This window comes from Salvelinus alpinus, chromosome 9 (assembly GCF_045679555.1).
Source record: "Salvelinus alpinus chromosome 9, SLU_Salpinus.1, whole genome shotgun sequence".
Classification (NCBI taxonomy): domain Eukaryota; kingdom Metazoa; phylum Chordata; class Actinopteri; order Salmoniformes; family Salmonidae; genus Salvelinus; species Salvelinus alpinus.
The window spans coordinates 30267982-30288971 of record NC_092094.1 but is presented as its reverse complement, the minus strand read 5'-3'; the positions used below and the strand labels follow the sequence as shown (position 1 = coordinate 30288971).

General features: G+C 40.4%; 1 protein-coding gene across 1 annotated transcript in view; it reads right to left on the bottom strand.

Moving 5' to 3' along the window:
- Nucleotides 1-20990, bottom strand: part of LOC139584614 (zona pellucida sperm-binding protein 4-like) — a 65119-nt gene that overhangs the window by 4506 nt on the left and 39623 nt on the right. The window contains exons 2-6 of the mRNA XM_071416662.1: nt 17560-17747; nt 17236-17333; nt 1980-2137; nt 1706-1898; nt 1286-1433 (exon numbers count right to left, since the gene is read on the bottom strand). Of these exons, the coding sequence (XP_071272763.1) occupies nt 1286-1433; nt 1706-1898; nt 1980-2137; nt 17236-17333; nt 17560-17747 (785 nt within the window). The remainder of the gene's footprint in view (nt 1-1285; nt 1434-1705; nt 1899-1979; nt 2138-17235; nt 17334-17559; nt 17748-20990) is intronic.

Here is a 20990-nt window from a genome sequence, read left to right as displayed (position 1 = left end):
AGAGCAGTGATGTTTTGGGGCTGTTGCTGGGCAACACGGACTTTCAACTCCCTCCAAAGATTTTCTATGGGGTTGAGATCTGGAGACTGGCTAGGCCACTCCAGGACCTTGAAATGCTTCTTACGAAGCCACTCCTTCGTTGCCCGGGCGGTGTGTTTGGGATCATTGTCATGCTGAAAGACCCAGCCACGTTTCATCTTCAATGCCCTTGCTGATGGAAGGAGGTTTTCACTCAAAATCTCACGATACATGGCCCCATTCATTCTTTCCTTTACACGGATCAGTCGTCCTGGTCCCTTTGCAGAAAAACAGCCCCAAAGCATGATGTTTCCACCCCCATGCTTCACAGTAGGTATGGTGTTCTTTGGATGCAACTCAGCATTCTTTGTCCTCCAAACACGACGAGTTGAGTTTTTACCAAAAAGTTATATTTTGGTTTCATCTGACCATATGACATTCTCCCAATCTTCTTCTGGATCATCCAAATGCTCTCTAGCAAACTTCAGACGGGCCTGGACATGTACTGGCTTAAGCAGGGGGACACGTCTGGCACTGCAGGATTTGAGTCCCTGGCGGCGTAGTGTGTTACTGATGGTAGGCTTTGTTACTTTGGTCCCAGCTCTCTGCAGGTCATTCACTAGGTTCCCCCGTGTGGTTCTGGGATTTTTGCTCACCGTTCTTGTGATCATTTTGACCCCACGCGGTGAGATCTTGCGTGGAGCCCCAGATCGAGGGAGATTATCAGTGGTCTTGTATGTCTTCCATTTCCTAATAATTGCTCCCACAGTTGATTTCTTCAAACCAAGCTGCTTACCTATTGCAGATTCAGTCTTCCCAGCCTGGTGCAGGTCTACAATTTTGTTTCTGGTGTCCTTTGACAGCTCTTTGGTCTTGGCCATAGTGGAGTTTGGAGTGTGACTGTTTGAGGTTGTGGACAGGTGTCTTTTATACTGATAACAAGTTCAAACAGGTGCCATTAATACAGGTAACGAGTGGAGGACAGAGGAGCCTCTTAAAGAAGAAGTTACAGGTCTGTGAGAGCCAGAAATCTTGCTTGTTTGTAGGTGACCAAATACTTATTTTCCACCATAATTTGCAAATTAATTAATTAAAAATCCTACAATGTGATTTTCTGGATTTCTTTTCTCATTTTGTCTGTCATAGTTGAAGTGTACCTATGATGAAAATTACAGGCCTCGCTCATCTTTTTAAGTGGGAGAACTTGCACAATTGGTGGCTGACTAAATACTTTTTTGCCCCACTGTATGTATTTCTATGGTCATACCCTCTCCCTCAGGGGGGACATAGATGTCGGATCCACAAAGGTGAACATCTTGAGGACGAAGCGCCTGTAGTGGGTTGGGAAGGACAGACCAGAGGAGGCTTCCACAGGGATGGGCATGGTCAGGTACCGGTCATCCTTGTACGGACATCTAAAGATACAAACGAAGAAAGAGAGACAGACACAGAGAGAGAGAGAGAGAGAGAGAGAGAGAGAGAGAGAGAGAGAGAGAGAGAGAGAGAGAGAGAGAGACATACAGTAGACGGACAGACAATGCCATGGTCATTCAAGTGTCTGTCTGCGTTGAAGTGAGGTTCTCCTAGAGCTGCTGAACCTTTTCCTCGTCTTTACAATAAATGGTATAAAAGAAATTGGACGTACAGTTAAAACATTTTAACAACTTCTACTTATTCAGATATTTACCCATAAATTATAAGGTTCCACTGGGGTAGGCTGAGAGGGTCGGGGGTTGTGGTGGCCCAGCAGCGACCCAGGGTCAGCACAATGTTGGGATCTGTCCTCTCCAGGATGCGAACCTCAGCGTACACAGGATCCCTGAGGAACTTGGTGATAGGGTAGTCTGCCTCCGTGTAGTAAGAGGTGTAGGCCGCCTCCTCTGTTTCAAAAGAAGAAAGATAAAATGAATTTGCCCATTTATTAATCCAACAAACCAATCAATGAATATAGTGCCACTTGCCTTCCTTACATCCCTTGGTGAGGCATATTCCATTGGCCAGTCTGAGCTCAACTCTGAGGGGTCCAGGAGCTGGTAGAAGAATTGGGGGAGGCACCTGCTTCACGTCAATCACAAGAGCCTCAATCACGATGCCGCTATATCTGCACTGGAATATTAGACTGGGAAGAAAGGGAGTGTGGTCAGACATCTTCACATCTCGACTTTAAATCCGGCCATATAAGGAAACTAGCTCTCACAGTCTCACGTCAGAATTATACATTAATCCATGTTTCTCAAACATCACATTTCAAAGTTGTTGCAAACGTCAAATGATCACATTTCGAAGTTGTTGAAAACGTCAAATTTTGAAGTGTTTAATGTAAAGTTTAGGCATTAACATCGAAATCTTAAGGCTAGGCATTAACTCCAAATGGTTAAGGGTTAAGGTTTGGTATAGGCTAAAAAAACTAAAATCAAAAAAACGAAACAGAGGCAGATGCTTATGCCTATTCACAATCCCCGTCCATAACACCCTAGCAAAACTGAAATCTAGTTGAAGGTAACAGCTCTAACTGTAGCCCCTAGTGGACGGTTTCCACGTCATCTCCCAGACATCTGTCTGATGTCCTCAGACATTGATGGACATGAATGCTGACTTGTATCACGGGTGACCTGGATGTTTAAGGTTTAGGAGGCATTTTGGCTTGCCTATATGTCATTTAATGGAATGGCACCGGAGGGAATGGCGGCCGTATTACAGGCTCCTGACCAATTGTGCTATTTTGTGTGTTTTTTTGCACTGATCTTAACTTTTTTGGTATAGCATGTTTTGACCATAGTTTCCAATGACCGAAAAAAGCTTCTCGACATCAGAACATCTATCACTAACCTCAATTTGGACCTCAGAGGCAAAAGACATATTGATTATCCCGGACCAGGCCCTAATCCCCGACACTCGAAGGAGGCAAAGACGGCACTGTAGACGCCAGCATACGGGCACCCTTGTGAGACTACGGCGGCGAATGGTAAATCGCCTCTACACTCTGTTCTATTGGCGAATGTGCAATCGCTGGAGAATAAGCTGGACGCGCTCCGTTCGAGACTGTTCTATCAACGGGACATTTAAGAACTGTAATATACAATGTTTCTCAGATTCAAGGGTGAAGAAGGACATGGATAATATACAATACAGCTTTCTATGCATCGGCAGGACAGAACCCAGTAAGTTTGGGGGGGGGGGGGTGATGTTTGTCTCTTCATTGAAAGCAGCTGGTGCATGATCTCTAACATTAAGGAAGTCTCAAGGTTCTGCTCACCTTACAATACCTCATGATAAGCATGATAAGCATGAGTTACAATACCTCATGATAAGCATGAGACCATACTATTTACTAAGAGAGTTTATCTGTATTTTTAGTTGCTGTCTATTTACCACCACAAACCGATGCTGGCACTAAGACGGCACTCAACGAGCTGTATAAGGCCATAAGTAAACAAGAAAATGCTAATCCAGAGGCGGTGCTCTTAGTGGCCGGTGATTGTAGTCCTTTCCTGCAGTCAAATGATCTAGTGGCCTCGTGGGTGGAATGTTATAAATATTTTTCATAATTTCATATTGAATAAACATTTTTTTTAAACATGCAAAAAATCTGGTGTTTCTCTGTCAAACAGTGTTGTTATATTTCAGTCTTCTGTGTTGTATAGAAAGTGTAATATTGGGATGCAAACTCAATTGAATACATTTCAACTCTATATCTGACATGGTACAGGTGTCTTCTTTTTTTAAAGTCCATAACCATGTGTGTGAGAGTTATACTTTAGTTTTAAAGTAGATTTGTTTAAAACTACCAAGAAACGCTCTGTGTGACCCTGATTTAGCCCACTGCAGTAAAAGGTTAATGCAGGAAAACTTACATTTGTTTTACCTCATTTATACCAGCATGTCACCTGTGCAACTAGAGGGATAAATCAGCTTTACTCCACACACAGAGATGCATACAAAGCTCTCCCCCGCCCTCCATTTAGCAAATCGGACCATAACTAAATCCTCCTGATTCCTGCTTACAAGCAAAAACTCAAACATGAAGTACAAGGTAGCCTAGGGCTGGGCGGTATACCGTATTTTACTATATACCGGTATTTATGCACGGACCAGTTTGGGTTTTTACTTTACCTTCTATAACGGTATATTAATGTTTGGTTTGTTAAATGTGATACGTCATGTCTACCCTCCATTTTAGACAGACAGACAGACAGAGACACTCACTCACCAACCTTGAATCAGGGGTAGACGTAACATAGTAAACAAAAATACGGGACACTCAAATTAGTATGATATGTTTTGTGTTTGGTATTAGTTTGTGGATGTCCATCATCCATTTCGTAAGATATGCTCTGAATTATAATTTGTATGATATGCTACAAATTCCAAGATGGCGCCGACAGACATGGCAGCTCTGCTTCTAGCTCCAAAGCAACTTTGCAGTATATTGTTTTTGTGTGTGTTATTTCTTACATTATTAGCCGAGAACATTTTTTTGTGTTATTACATATAGCTGGAAGTAACTTTTGCATATCAGAGCGGCCAGGAATACGACTTTCTGGAATTGGATCCTTTGTTCATACCCCCCAAGGCAATTGAACTTATCCCAGAGGCTGCTCCAAGACGCCGCCAGCGGAGAAGAGCTATTCGGAGTGGACTTCTAGTCCGACTCAGGAGGCGTGCACACCATCCACCGTTTACGAGTATATTACTCGCTAATGTTCAGTCTCTGGACAATAAAGCTCAAGGCAAGGATCTCCTTCCAGAGAGACATCAGGGACTGTACCATACTCTGTTTCACATAATCGTTGCTCTCTTGGCATATACTGTACCCGTCCAGGGAAAACCAACCACGTCGCGGACACCGACGTCTTGCTCCCGGACAAGCTAAACACTTTCTTCAGCCTCTTTGAGGATAGCACAGTGCCACCGCCCCGGCCCCTGCCGGCACAGACGGCATCCCTAGGAGCATCCTCAGAGCATGCGCAAACCAGCTGGCTGGAATCTTTTATGGACATATTCAATCTCTCCCTATCCCAGTCTGCTGTCCCCACTTGCTTCAAGATGTCCACCATTGTTCCTGTACCCAAGAAAGCAAAGGTAACTGAAGTGAATGACTATCACCCTGTAGCACACACTTCTGTCATCATGCAGTGCCTTGAGAGGCTAGTTAAGGATCATATCACCTCTACCTTACCTGATACCCTAGACCCACTTCAATTTGCTTACCGCCGCAATAGATCCGCAGACGATGCAATCATTACCGCACTGCACACTGCCCTATCCCATTCGGACAATTGGAATACCTACGTCAGAATGGTGTTCATTGACTATAGCTCAGCCTTCAACACCATAGTACCCTCCAAGCTCATCATTAAGCTCGGTGCCCAGGGTCTGAACCCTGCCCTGTGCAACTGGGTCCTGGACTTCCTGACGGGCCGCCACCAGGTGGTGAAGGTAGGAAACAACACCTCCACTTTGCTGATCCTCAACACAAGGGTGCGTGCCCATTCTTGTGGGAAGCTACTATAGACCACCAAGTGCTAACAGTCATTATCTGGATAATATGTGTGAAATGCTTTCTGGGTGATTTCAATATTGACTGGCTATCATCAAGCTGGCCACTCAGGAAAAATGTCAAACTGTAACCAGTGCCTGCAACCTGGATCAGGTTGTCAGTCAACCTACCAGGGTAGTTACAAACAGCACAGGAATTAAATCAATATGTACTGATCACATCTTTAATAATGCTGCAGATATTTGTTTTAAAGCAGTATCCAAATCCATAGGATGTAATGATCACAATATAATAGGCTGGGCCTAATATAGTTTACAAGATGTCATACAATAAGTTTTGTAGTGATTCATATGTTGATGATGTAAAGAATATTTGCTGGTCTGTGGTGTGTAATGAGGAGCAATCAGATGCTGCACTTGACACATTTATGAAACTACTTATTCTAGTTACTAATAAGCACGCAACCATTAAGAAAATGACAAAAAACTGTTAAATCCCCTTGGATTGATGAGGAATTTAAAAATTGTATGGTTGAGAGGGATGAGGCAAAAGGTATGGCAATTAAGTGTGGCAGCCCAACTGAATTGGCAAACATACTGCAAATTAAGAAATCATGTGACTAAACTAAATAAAAAGAAACTACACTATGAAATAAATATAAATTATATAAAGAATGATAGCAAAAAGCTTTGGGGCACCTTAAATTAACTCTTGGGGAAAAAAGCGAACTCGGCTCCTTCATTCATTGAATCAGATGGCTCATTCATCACAACGCCCACTGATGTTGCCAACTGCTTTAATGACTTTCATTGGCAAGATAAGCAAGCTTAAGGATGACATGCCAGCAACAAACGCTGACACTACACATCCAAGTATATCGGACCATATTATGAAAGACAAGAATTTAATTCCGTAAAGTCAGTGTGGAAGAGGTGAAAAAATTATTGTTGTATATCAACAACGACAAGCCACTGGGGTCTGACAGTCTGGATGGAAAATTACTGAGGATAATAGCAGACGATATTGCCACTCCTATTTGCCACATCTTCAATTAAAAGCCTACTAGAGAGCGTGTGCCCTCAGGCCTGGAGGTAAGCTAAAGTCATTCCGCTACACAAGAATAGTAAAGCCCCCTTTACTGGCTCAAATAGCCAACCAATCAGCCTGTTACCAACCCTTAGTAAACTTCTGGGAAAAATTGTGTTTGACCAGATACAATGCTATTTTACAGTAAACAAATTGACAACAGAATATCAGCATGCTTATAGGGAAGGACACTCAACAAGCACAGCACTTACACAAATGACTGATGATTGGCTGAGAGAAATTGATTGATTAAATGATTGTGGGGGCTGTCTTGTTAGACAGCTTTTGACTTTAGCGATCATAGTCTACTGCTGGAAAAACTTGTGTTATGGCTTTACACCCCCTGCTATAATGTGGATGAAGAGTTACTTGTCTAACAGAACACAGAGGGTGTTCTTTAATGGAAGCCTCTCAGATATAATCCAGTTAGTATCAGGATTTCCCCAGGGTAGCTGTTTAGGCCCCTTGCTTTTTTCAATTTTTACTAACGACATGCACTAACTTTGAGTAAAGCCAGAGTATCTATTTATGTGGATGACTCAACACTATACACGTCAGCTACTACAGCGACTGAAATGACTGCAACACTCAACAAAGAGCTGCAGTTAGTTTCAGAGTGGGTGGCAAGGAATAAGTTAGCCCTAAATATTTCTAAAACCAGAAACATTATATTTGGAACAAAACACTCACTAAACCCTAAACCTCAACTAAATCTTGTAATAAATCATGTGGAAATTGAGCAAGTTGAGATGACTAAACTGCTTGGAGTAACCCTAGATTGTAAACTGTCATGGTCAAAACATATTTATGCAGTAGTAGCTAAGATGGGGAGAAGTCTGTCTAAAATAAAGCGATGCTCCGCCTTCTTAACAACACTATCAACAAGGCAGGTCCTACAGGCCCTAGTTTTGTTGCACCTTGACTACTGTTCAGTCTGCCCAACGCATCACCGGGGGCACACTGCCTGCCCTCCAAGACAACAAAGCACCCGATGTCACAGGAACGCCAAAATTATCATCAAGGGCATCAACCACCCGAGCCACAGCCTGTTCACCCCACTATCATCCAGAAGGCGAGGTCAGTACAGGTGCATCAAAGCTGGGACCGAGAGACTGAAAACAGCTTCTATCTCAAGGCCATCAGACTGTTAAATAGCCAACACTAGCCGGCTACCATCCGGTTACTTAACCCTGCACCTTAGAGGCAGCTTCCCTATACACATAGACATGGAATCACTGGCCACTTTAATAATGCAACACTAGTCATTTTAATAATGTTTACATACTGCGTTACTCATCTCATATGTATATACTGTATTCAATTCTACTGTATTTTAGTCAATGCCACTCCGACATTGCTCGTCCATACCTTAAGGGACATCTGGTACGGGAGCCGTATGATCGGTGAAGATTTTCATATTGCGAACGTACGGTCCCTTACTAGACGTCCGACGTCGTCCGGGAAAATCGCGGACGGCGTCGGGCCGAGGGCGCGGGGGAGCTCTTTCGGGAAGTCATCTCAGAAATCGTTTCGGACTTTCGGTCGCCGTTTTATAAAAATAACACATTTTTGACTTGCTCCCCGCATTCTCGAAAATTCCCACAAGGCGGAAAATAAATCATATTGCAGGCGCACGAACACGGGGCAAACGAGCGCGGCCTTTTCTCCTAAACGGAAAATATTTCGAAGACGAAACTCGGCGAGCGTAGGTTTGGAGTAAAGGGAAGTTGGCCCCGAACAAGATGGCGTCGAGGCTTCGGCGCTTTTTGAGTTATGGCCGTTTTGCTGGGATCAAAGGTCAAAAACGAAAAGTAGGGTGCGATTTGACCGCTTCACGTCAAAGTACATAAGCGTACGGTGTCAGGAAAAAAAAAAAATGCCGTTTATCTATCGTAATTTAAGAGAAATAGTACATTGTCCATTTGGTGATGTTCACGAAGAGGATTTTTTTTTTTTTTTAAATCACAGATCCAGTTGCAGTTTGTTCACACGAACATTTTTAAAGTGGGTCTCGAAGCTCTGCGAGAATTCTGTGATTTTATGTGATTTTATGAAGTAACACACACTCATTTAACCCTCTGTTAATAAGTCAGTTCTTAACATAAAGACTTAAAGCTCAATATTATATAAGAGCCTACCCCAAGGAGGGTATGTGTTCACGTTCAGCTTCCTATGTCAACTGGAAGTACCTTAAAATGGTGCATAGGGTCAGGTTTGAAGGGTAATAAAGGTCAGATCTTTTCAAAACTTCACTTGTGTGATTAGACAACCCTCATGAACTGTAATCAGTCATTTTTCCCAACAGACAGCTCTCTCACACAAACACACACACACAAAAAGGAAGGATGGAGTGAAAAAGTACGGTGCTTAAAGACACACAAAGCCTGCAATGGTATTACTATTATCTCCAGGCCGTGCCGAGTTCAACGAGATGCCCCGCTTGACCGTAGCTCGTTCGGTCTGAGCGCAGCGACCGTTACAAGAAGACGGACCCAAATGACCTATTGACCTCATGTCAATTTTATTTGCTTTTGGGAGACAGAGAGAGAACCGTTAAGGTTAGAAGCACAATTTCACCTCAGGAATGTTCTTAAGGTCCTCCCGATCTGTGCAAGCCTAACCTTGACCTTGTGGCATTAACCCTTAACAGTTAAAAGAAGGTGTTTACATCAAACAATTTACAATGACATGTCGCCCCATAGGAATACATTGACTGCACCTCTCAATTCAACCTGAAGCCTATGTGGGTTATGAATGTCTTATGAACCTGTCTTTGATGTCAGTCCATCAGGCCACCATGAGGTCTACCTGTGTCGATTCTAAGCTTCCTGGAGCAACCGGAAGTGGTTAAATCACCCTAAAAGTGTTTGCCATAGCCAACCTGCAGTTTGAGAGAAATAGTGTCTCAGCCCTATGTAAATCAGTCAATTTTTAACGTACAGACTTAAAACTCAGGATTCTGTAAAAGCCTACTCCAGTGATGATATGTGTTTATTTATAGCTTCCTGTGACAACCGGAAGTGCCATAACTGGTGTCTAATGGGCTGTTTCGAAGGGTTAAAAATGTCAAATCTTTCCAAAACTTCATATATGTGAATAGACAACCCTCATGAACTGTAAATCAGTCCTTCATCCCATCAGATGTCAAAAAAAAAAAAAAACACACTGACACAGAAATGATGGAGGGACACATTGAGGGGCTAAGAGGCAGACAGTGCCTGCAGTAGTTACTTTTGTTCCAACTTTTAAAGAACCGTCAGACCTAGAGTTCTGAAAATTTACAAACCTGTTCTAGACCTCAAGTCGATTGTGCACAGTGAATTATGTGGCTCTAGAAGGTTCTCGGATCGATAAAAAGCCTCGTGTATTTGCCATGTTTTCAAGTCATTTTGACCTCAACGAAACGGACGACCTTTAGAAACGTCCCAGAGTTTCAAGACTAGGTGCATTGAAACCGGCTCGGCCCATAGAGACAGAACCCAACAAGCCTGTTTGATTGCTCATTCAAGGACCCCGTAGCAAGGCAATGAAAAAAGTGGAATTTCAGCACCAATTAGGGTTTTGCTCGGGCACCGAATGACCTATCGAGCCGAAACTTGGGATTCGAGGTCGCCTCACATAGGGCTAAACATAATGTGAGCACTGGACCCGCAGCTAGAACATAACTACGTATTATTTGTTTTATTATGGTTTAAATAGAAGGCGCTGTGAATTTTGGGCCTGCTCTGAAATATGTTATAGTTGGCATCTAAAGGAGTTGGAATAAGTGAGTTTGGAGTCAGATGGTATCAGTTTGGTGTCTGAAAATATCTATTTGACTGATGGACACTGACTTGCTCGTTGACTTTTGTACATTTGCAATATGTTTCAACGGGGAGGTACCATGAGGATAAAGCGACACGATGAAATTTCACGAAACGAGCGATGGAGAGGAACCACTATCACTGCCCGGCCATCCTGAGGTCATCAGACCGTTGACTTTTGCATTTGTAAAGTATTTAAAGAATGCCCGTTAGATTTGCAATATGATTCAACATCACATCATATTGCAAATGCCCGTTAAATTTGCAATATGATGTGATGTTGAATCATATTGCAAATGTAACGGGCATTATTTAAATACTTTACAAATGCAAAAGTCAACGGTCTGATGACCTCAGGATGGCCGGGCAGTGATAGTGGTTCCTCTCCATCGCTCGTTTCGTGAAATTTCATCATGTCGCTTTATCCTCATGGTACCTCCCCGTTGAAACATATTGCAAATGGACAAAAGTCAACTAGCAAGTCAACTAGCAATTGTCAACCAAAGTCAACTAGCAAGTGTCCATAAGTCAATGACATCTTTTCAGACACCAAACTGATACCATCTGACTCCAAACTCACTTTTTCCAACTCCTTTAGAAGCCAACTATCAAATATTTCAGAGCAGGCCCAAAATTCACAGCGCCTTCCATGAATGCAGCAAAATAGCATTCTGAAATCACCACTAAAATGACATCACCATAATCTCCAGGCCGTGCCGAGTTCAACGAGATGCCCCGCTTGGCCGTAGCTCGCTCGGTCTGAGCGCAGCGACCGTTACAAGAAGACAGAGCAAAATTACCTTTTGACCTCCATGTCAATTTTATTTGCTTTTGGGAGACAGCGAGAGAACCGTTAGGGTTAGAAACACAATTTCACCTCAGGAATGTTCTTAAGGTCCTCCCGATCTGTGCAAGCCTAACATTGACCCTGTGGCATTAACCCTTAACAGTTAAATGAAGGTGTTTAGATCAAACAGTTTACAATGACATTTCGCCCCATAGGAATACATTGACTGCACCTCCAAATTCAACCTGAAGCCTATGTGGGTTATGAATGTCTTATGAACCTGTCTTTGATAACAATCCATCAGGCCATTATGAGGTCTACCTGTGTTGATTTTAAGCTACCTGGACCAACCGGAAGTAGTTAAAACCACCCTAAAAGGTGTCCTGATATACATGACTTGCAATTTTGAAAATCACTGCATTCAACCCTATGTAGATCAGTCAATTCTAAACGTATAGACTTAAAATTCAGGATTCTGTAACAGCATACCCCTATCAAGATATGTGTTTACCTATAGCTTCCTGTGCCAACCGGAAGTGCCTTAAAATGGTGTCATGGGTGCTGTTTCGAAGGGTTAAAAAAGACAGATCTTTCCAAAACTTTAAGTGTGTGATTAGGCAACCTTCATGAAGTGTAAATCAGTCATTTCTCTAAACAGATGTCAAAGAAAAGCTCTCACACACACACACAGCAGGGATGGAGTGAAAAAGTACGGTGCTTAAAGACACACAAAGCCGACAATGGCATGACCATTATCTCTAGGCCGTGCCGAGTTCAACGAGATGCCCCGCTTGACCGTAGCTCATTCGGTCTGGCCACAGCGACAGTGACAAGAAGACAGAGCAAAATGACCTTTTGACCTCAATGTCAATTTCATTTGCTTTTGGGAGACAGAGAGAGAACCGTTAAGGTTAGAAACACAATTTCACCTCAGGAATGTTCTTAAGGTCCTCCCGATCTGTGCAAGCCTAACCTTGACCTTGTGGCATTAACACTTAACAGTGAAAACAGGTTTTTACATCTCACAGTTTACATTGACATCTCTCTCCATAGGAATACATTGACTGCACCTCCAAATTCAACCTGAAGCCTATGTGGGTTATGAAGGTCTTAGGAACCTGTCTTTGATGTCAGTCCATCAGCCCATCATAAGGTCTACCTGTGTCGATTATAAGCTTCCTGGAACAACCGGAAGTGGTTAAAATCACCCTAAAAGTGTTTGCAATACCCAACCTGCAGTTTGAGAGAAATAGTGCATTCAGCCCTATGTAAATCACTGAGTTCTTAATGTATAGACTTAAAACTCAGGATTCTGTAAAAGCCTACTCCAATGAGGATATGTGTTTACTGTCAGCTTCCTGTGCAAACCGGAAGTGCCATAATTGGTGTCAAAAGAGCTGTTTTGAAGGGTTAAAAAAGTTAAATCTTTCCAAAACTTAATATTTGTGATTAGGCAACCTTCCTGAACTGTAAATCAGTCATTAGTCCCATCAGATTTCAAAGAAAAATTTACACACCCTAACAGAAATGATGGAGGGACACACTGAGGGGCTAAGAGGCAGACAGTGCCTGTGGTAGTTACTTTTGTTCCAACTTTTAAAGAACCGTTAGACCTAGAGTTCTGAAAATGTACAAACCTGTTCTAGACCTCAGGTCGATTGTGCACAGTGAATTATGTGGCTCTAGAAGGTTCTCGGATCGATAAAAAGCCTTGTGTATTTGCCATGTTTTCAATTCATTTTGACCTCAACGAAACTGGCGACGTTTAGAAAAGTCCCAGAGTCTCAAGACTAGGTGCATTGAAACCGGCTCGGCCCATAGAGACAAACCCCAACAAGCCTGTTCGATTTTGTATTTCTAAAGTATTTAAAGTATTTAAAGAATGCATGTTAAATTTGCAATATGATTCAACACATCATATTGCAAAAGTAACAGTGTGTGTTATGTTTGCAATATGATTCAACACATCATATTGCAAACGTAACAGTGTGTGTTACTTTTGCAATATGATGTGTTGAATCATATTGCAAACATAACAGTGTCTGTTACTTTTGCAATATGATGTGTTGAATCATATTGCAAATTTAACGTGCATTCTTTAAATAAACCCTATGTGGGTTATGAATGTCTTATGAACCAGTCTTCAATGACAATCCATCAAGCCACTATGAGGTCTACCTGTGTCGATTCTAAGCTTCCTGGAGCAACCAGAAGTGATGAAATCACCCTAAAAGTGTTTTGCCATACCCAACCAGCAGTTTGTGATATATAGTGCATTCAACCCTGTGTAAATCAGTCAGATCTTAACGTATAGACTTAAAACTCAGGATTCTCTAAGAGCATACCCCGATGAGGATATGTCTTTACTTATAGCTTCCTGTGACACCCAGAAGGGCCTTAAGATGGTGTCATAGATGCTGTTTTGAAGGGTTAAAAGGTCAGAACTTTTCAAAACTTCATATATGTGATTAGACAACCCTCATGAACTGTAATCAGTCATTTCTCCCAACAGATGTCAAAGAAAAGCTCTCTCACACAAACACACACACACAAAAAGCAAGGATGGAGTGAAAAAGTACGGTGCTTAAAGACACACAAAGCCTGCGACGGTATTACTATTATCTCCAGGCCGTGCCGAGTTCAACGAGATGCCCCGCTTGACCGTAGCTCGCTCGGTCTGAGCGCAGCGACCGTTACAAGAAAACGGACACAAATGACCTATTGACCTCCATGTCAATTTGATTTGCTTTTGGGAGACAGAGAGAGAACCGTTCAGGTTAGAAGCACAATTTTACCTCAGGAACACTCCTAAGGTCCTCCCGATCTGTGCAAGCCTAACCTTGACTCTGTGGCATTAACCCTTCACAGTTAAAAGAAGGTGTTTACATCAAACAGTATACAATGAAATGTAGCCCCATAGGAATACATTGAGTGCACCTCTAAATTCAACCTGAAGCCTATGTGGGTTATGAATGTCTTATGAACCTGTCTTTGATAACAATCCATCAGGCCACTATGAGGTCTACCTGTGTTGATTCTAAGCTTCCTGGAGCAACCGGAAGTGGTTAAATAACCCTAAAAGTGTTTTGCCATAGCCAACCAGCAGTTTGTGATTTATGGTGCATTCAAACCTGTGTAAATCAGTCAGTTCTTAACGTATAGACTTAAAACTCAGGATTCTCTAAGAGCATACCCCGATCAGCATATGTCTTTACCTATAGCTTCCTGTGCCAACCGGAAGTGCCTTAAAATGGGGTCATAGGTGCTGTTTCGAAGGGTTAAAAAAGTCAGATCTTTCCAAAACTTTAAGTGTGTGATTAGGCAACCTTCATGAACTGTAAATCAGTCATTTCTCGAAACAGATGTCAAAGAAAAGCTCACACACACACAAACAAGTCCAAACTGTTTGTGCACCTGGCATTATTTTTAGGTTACCAGATGCCCTGGTTGAAACTGCGTTTAGGGGGCATCCAGACTTCCAACCCGCTCTGGGAGCACTGTTCGACGGACAAAAATCAGTGGGTGTTGGCCTGAGTGATTTATGGAGGTTTTCCAAAAAAGTCAGAAAATATTCTGTTTTTTTTCTGAAAAATAATTTTTGTTTTTTATTCTCGAGTCAACGGCCTGAGTGATTTATGGAGTTTTTCCAAAAAACTCGATAAATATTCTAAGTCCAAACTTTTCGTGCACCTGGTATTTTTTTTAGGTTACCAGATGCCCTGGATGAAACTGCGTTTAGGGGGCATCCAGACTTCCAACCCGCTCTGGGAGCACTGTTCGACGGACAAAAATCAGTGGGTGTTGGCCTGAGTGATTTATGGAGGTTTTCCAAAAAAGTCAGAAAATATTCTGTTTTTTTTCTGAAAAATATTTTTTGTTTTTTCTTCTCGAGTCAATGGGGTCTGGCCTGAGTGATTTAAGGAGGTTTCCAAAAAAAGTAAAAAAAATATATTTTTCATGTTTTCATGTCATTTTTCAAAACGGTTTTAAATGCTTTTAGGTGTCATCCAGACGTCCATGGGAGCACTATACTACGGCCCCAAATCAATGGGTGCTGGCCTGAGTGATTTATGGAGGTTTGGGGGGGTGATAAGTACAAGTAAACATTTATAAAAAATGATGATAGTAAAATGTGACTAAAGTATTTTCATACAGTTCTTATACATGTGTAATTGACGTAAAAATCGAAAGAATTTCAAAAAACGGTCCAGAAAGCACTTTTTTAAATGGAATATATGTTTTTTCCACATTTTTAACATTTTTGACTTTTAACTTTTGACTTTTGACTTCCTATGAAATCACATTCCAAATGCACAAAACATATTCCTTAAGTCCAAGTAAACATTTATAAAAAATTATGATAGTAAAATGTGACAAAAGTATTTTCATACAGTTCTTATACATGTGTAATTGACATAAAAATCGAAAGAATTTCGAAAAACGGTCCAGAAAGCACTTTTTTAAAGGGGGTGATACGTTTTTTCCAAATATTTGACATTATTGACTTTTGACTTTTGACTTCCTATGAAATCACATTCCAAATGCACAAAACATATTACTTAAGTCCAAATAAAAATGTCAAAAAAATTATGTTAATAAAATTTGACAAAAGTATTTTCATACAGTTCTTATACATGTGTAATTGACATAAAAATCGAAAGAATTTCAAAAAACGGTCCAGAAAGCACTTTTTTAAAGGGGGTGATAGGTTTTTTCCAAATTTTTGACATTTTTGACTTTTGACTTTTGACTTCCTATGAAATCACATTCCAAAATGCACAAAACATATTCCTTAAGTCCAAATAAAAATGTCAAAAAAATTATGTTAATAAAATTTGACAAAAGTATTTTCATACAGTTCTTACACATGTGTAATTGACATAAAAATCGAAAGAATTTCGAAAAACGGTCCAGAAAGCACTTTTTTAAGGGGGTGATAAGTTTTTGCCAAAACTTAAAAAATTTCAAAATTTGGCTCTGGGGTCTTGACTTGCGTTACAGTAAGCCTATGAAAAAATAAGATGGAACTCACTCGCCCACTATAGGATTTTTGGGGTGTTACACAGCTCATTTACAATATGGCATTTGCCACCAACTTTGGACGAAACACCGCCGGTTGCAATATGAAATCCCACACAATCCCATCGTGTGTATGGTTCGCTCTCTGCCAATAAGTTGCCATGTTATTTTGTACAATTGGGGGGGGAGTTCCCTTACTAATATTTATATACAGTGGGGAGAACAAGTATTTGATACACTGACGATTTTGCAGGTTTTCCTACTTACAAAGCATGTAGAGGTCTGTAATTTTTATCATAGGTACACTTCAACTGTGAGAGCCGGAATTCTTACTGGTTGGTAGGTGATCAAATACTTATGTCATGCAATAAAATGCAAATTAATTACTTAAAAATCATACAATGTGATTTTCTGGATTTTTGTTTTAGATTCCGTCTCTCACAGTTGAAGTGTACCTATGATAAAAATGACAGACCTCTACATGCTTTGTAAGTAGGAAAACCTGCAAAATCGGCAGTGTATCAAATACTTGTTCTCCCCACTGTATATATATATTTATTTTTTTATATATTCCATTCTTTTACTTTTAGATGTGTATTGTTGTGAATTGTTAGATACTACTGCACTGTTGGAGATAAGAGCTAATTAGCTAATTAGCTAAAATGCTAAATTTGGCCACTGATTTTGGCCACAACCTTTTGGTTGCTAGACGTTACTGGTATCTGCCCACCCATCCACTCCGACCATTTGACTCTTTATTATTGATATTTATTATTGTACTGCAATGTTGAGGGAGCTAGCACACCTGCTGTAATCTGTGTACATGACAAATACAATTGTATTTTATTTTGACTAAAGATCCCATTACATATTTAAGAAGATAAATGGTGTTAACTCCAGTGTATTGTCAAAATTCCTAACCTGGCCCAATATACAGAAAAAAACATGACAGTGTTTAGCTTATTTTAGACTTCCCTAAGATATTGTTGTTAATATTATCATTATTATTTTAGATCACCTACTTAAATTGGCTGCCCCTGGTGATGGCGCCGATGGGTCCCATCCCCACTATATATGAGGAGGACATCCTGTTCTCATAGAAAATAGTACCAGGTTCCTCCTGCAATAAACACAACTCTCTTATACAGCTCATCTTTAAGAGGCAAAATCATCGTAGGTTTGACAAAGAGCTTTTGCCACAATGAGGCAACATCTTTAAACCTGAATAAACAATCAATGGTATGATCAGTGTTGCAACTAATATGGATGATGTGATCCAATTCTTTGAAGGAGAGAGGAACTACTTCCCTGTACTTAGACTGAAGCCAAACACAGCTGATACGTACCGTCATGACAGTTCCACATTCAGTGACTTTGAATTGGTAGATGGCAAAAGCAGAAGTGATGCCGACAGGGGTGCAGTGGGCTCCGTTCCCCCCTAGCAGGCTGATAGAATCTAGCTCCAGGTTGGGCAGAGTGGCATCCCTGGCAACCACCACCACAAACTGGCCATCCCTGGTACACTGGATAGTCACTGGTTACAGAGCATAGGAAGAATATTAAGTTAATGATCAAAACCATTAAGCTCACCGAAAAGACTAAGAATTTCCATCACCATTTGCAACATTTCAGATGTGATATTATAATGCATCAAAATTGTGACTAACTTAACCATGTTAATGGCTCTTTAGTATCACATGCACTTATGTCAATATATAACAAGACTGCAGAACTGGAAGTGTACAAGCTTAACCTTTATTACAGCTTTGGTGCAATTTTCACAAGTATGTGGTACATTTTCAAAACTCTAACAACATTTTGAATTGATTGAATACAACAAACAAATTCAAAAATTCACTTGTTCACTGCACCAAATCACTCTTTCAATTTGGATACATATCTGGTTTTAAAAATGCAATATCCACTTTACTTTTGATATGGTTTTCTTGTAATTTGTTAACAATACAGTTAACTATCACTTAACCAAACTACTCAAACCTGATAACTACTCCACTAAAATTATGCAGTGCCAAGTAAATGTATATAGTTTGATAACTGCTGAGCACTGTAAATGTGTATATTTTTTCCTAATAAATGTATACATTTATGTTGGAAGGTAAAACCAAATCATATACAGATGTAGAATCTTAATTTGAGCAAGTTTGCTACAACAGGAAAATAATTCTGCAGCAATAGGAAATGTGAACTATTATGTGGATTTTTATTCATGGACATTTCTTGTAGGGGTTGATACATTTCTCTTCAGGGCTAACCACGTCTGACATTTTAAAACCTCTTGACGCTAGGGGTCAGATTTTTTTACTTAAAAAAATATATATATAACGTTCCCAAGGTAAACGGACTATTTCTCGGGTCCAGATCGTAGAATATGCATATAATTTACAGATTAGGATAGAAAACACTCCAAAGTTTCCAAAACTGTCAAAATATTGTCTGTGAGTATAACAAAACTGATTCTGCAGGCGAAAGCCTGAGAAAATCTAACCCAGAAGTGATTTTTTTTTTTTTATATGTGTTTCCTGGCCCGTCTTTCTTCCATTTAAAGGGGTATCAACCAGATTCCCTTTCCAATGGCTTCCTCAGGCTGTGACCAGGCTTTAGACATAGTTTCAGGCTTTTATTTTGAAAATTTAGCGAGATTTTTCAAAAGTAGTCAGGTGTCCTTTGATTAGTTCCTGTGCGCTAGAGGGGTAGCTCTCCATTTTCTTTCTCTCTTTTATTGAATAGGTCACGGTCCGGTTGAAATATTATCGATTATGTTTGTTAAAAACAACCTGAGGATTGATTATAAAAAACATTTGACATGTTTCTACGAACATTACGGATACTTTTTTGAATTTTCGTCGAAAGGAACGAGGCTTTGGTTTTCTGAACATAACGCGCAACCCAAATGGCGTTTTTTTGTTATAAAAGTAATATTTATCGAACAAAAATAACATTTATTGTGTAACTGGGAGTCTCGTGAGTGCAAACATCCGAAGATGATCAAAGGTAGGCGATTCATTTTATTGCTTTTCTGACTTTCGTGACCATGCTAATTTGGGGCTAACTGTTCTAGCATTGATTGATACACTCACAAAAGCTTGGATTTCTTTCGCTGTAAAGCATATTTTCAAAATCTGACACGATAGGTAGATTAACAACAGTCTAAGCTGTGTTTTGGTATATTTCACTTGTGATTGCATGATTATAAATATTTTTAGTAATATTTTGCGCCCTGCAATTCAGTGGTTGTTTAGGAAAATGATCCCGCTAAAGGGATCCGTAGCGCAGAGAAGTTTTAAAGAGGAAATTACAAACTTCAATAGCATTTTTAAATCTTGAATACAGTACTAGTTTGCATTTACTGCAATGAAGGAAAATACCTGCAACAACAGAATGTTCAAATTAAGATTCTGTATGGAAGTGGCTGTAAAAATTATGTCATCATTCTCCATCAGCCAGTGTGCTTCAATAAGAGAAAGTGGAGAGAGTCACTTTATGTGCTACCATTTGGAATTATAGTGTCGGGTACATATATAACAATACATTCCACTCATCTGAATTTCATTGATACACTAAGCTGATGAATTGCAGTACGGTATCAGTTGACAAGTCATGTAGAAAAGGTGATCTAGTACAATGTTGCATGGGGCAAAAATGGCATACAACACCTTGCTATGTTTTTACCATAGCCAACTCTTTACAATACCCCTATTTCTTATGATTTGTCCTGTGTATGTTGGTCTTTCTATAAGTAAAGGGGCCAATGTGTGACACAAGGATCAATATTTCAGAATTGTTTGAAATACATTGAAATATGATTTTCTTACAGCTTCACATTTGTAGTTGCAGGAATAAGAGGCTAGATTGTCACACTGGCACCATAACTCCTAGCAACAATAAAATATCTACATGTTATTCAAAATATCACATGAAATATGGACACTGCATGTTTCCTTGTCATGGCTAGTAGCGAGGTCTGTTTGTGCTTTAGTCAACTTCTCTATCATTTATAGCCATGCTAAACCTAAAAACACTGCATTTAAATATATTTTTTTAATAGTTTATCTAATAATTTAATACAATAATATAATACAATGGGTTCTGTCAACAAAATCATTGACAATATTAATAACCAAGAATGAAATAATTATAAATCAGTAAACTCTTCAAGCAATGTCTGTCTATCCGTCTCTCTGTCTGTCTGTCTGCCTGAACACCAGACATCACATTCTTGCTTCCTCTGTCCCTGTTTCCTCCACTCCTTGCCTCTCCTTGAAAGTGCATTGGGGCCTGAGGGGAGGAACATTCCCTCCTCTCCCCCAATGTGCTTTGAGAGGGAGGTGAGGAATGGAGGAAACAAGGGGAGAATCTCAATTCCATTTCCTTCATTCCTCACATCCTCACCTTCTCAAAACCCATTGGATAAGAAGGTGAGAGGGACCTTCTCATCCAATGGGTTTTGTTAGAGGCATTGGTTTTTCCATTTATGGTTTGAGGTTGGATTTTAGCACGAATAGATCATGAGCATGTAGGGCACACCAATTGGTGTGACCTCTTTAATATGTGTTACACCTGTGCTGGTTGCCATTTTGTTAATGCTGGCACAGGTGCTTTTGAAGAGTGGTTGGCCCAGTGCTCCAGTTGTCTTGATAGATGCGGAGGGTAAACCCCTTTAGTTGGTGCTCCCTATTTTGATTTCTAGAAAAAAAACATTCCTTTGTTTGATTTCATTTTGCTCCACTTTTTTGGTTAGCATCCTGTCTTTAAGTTT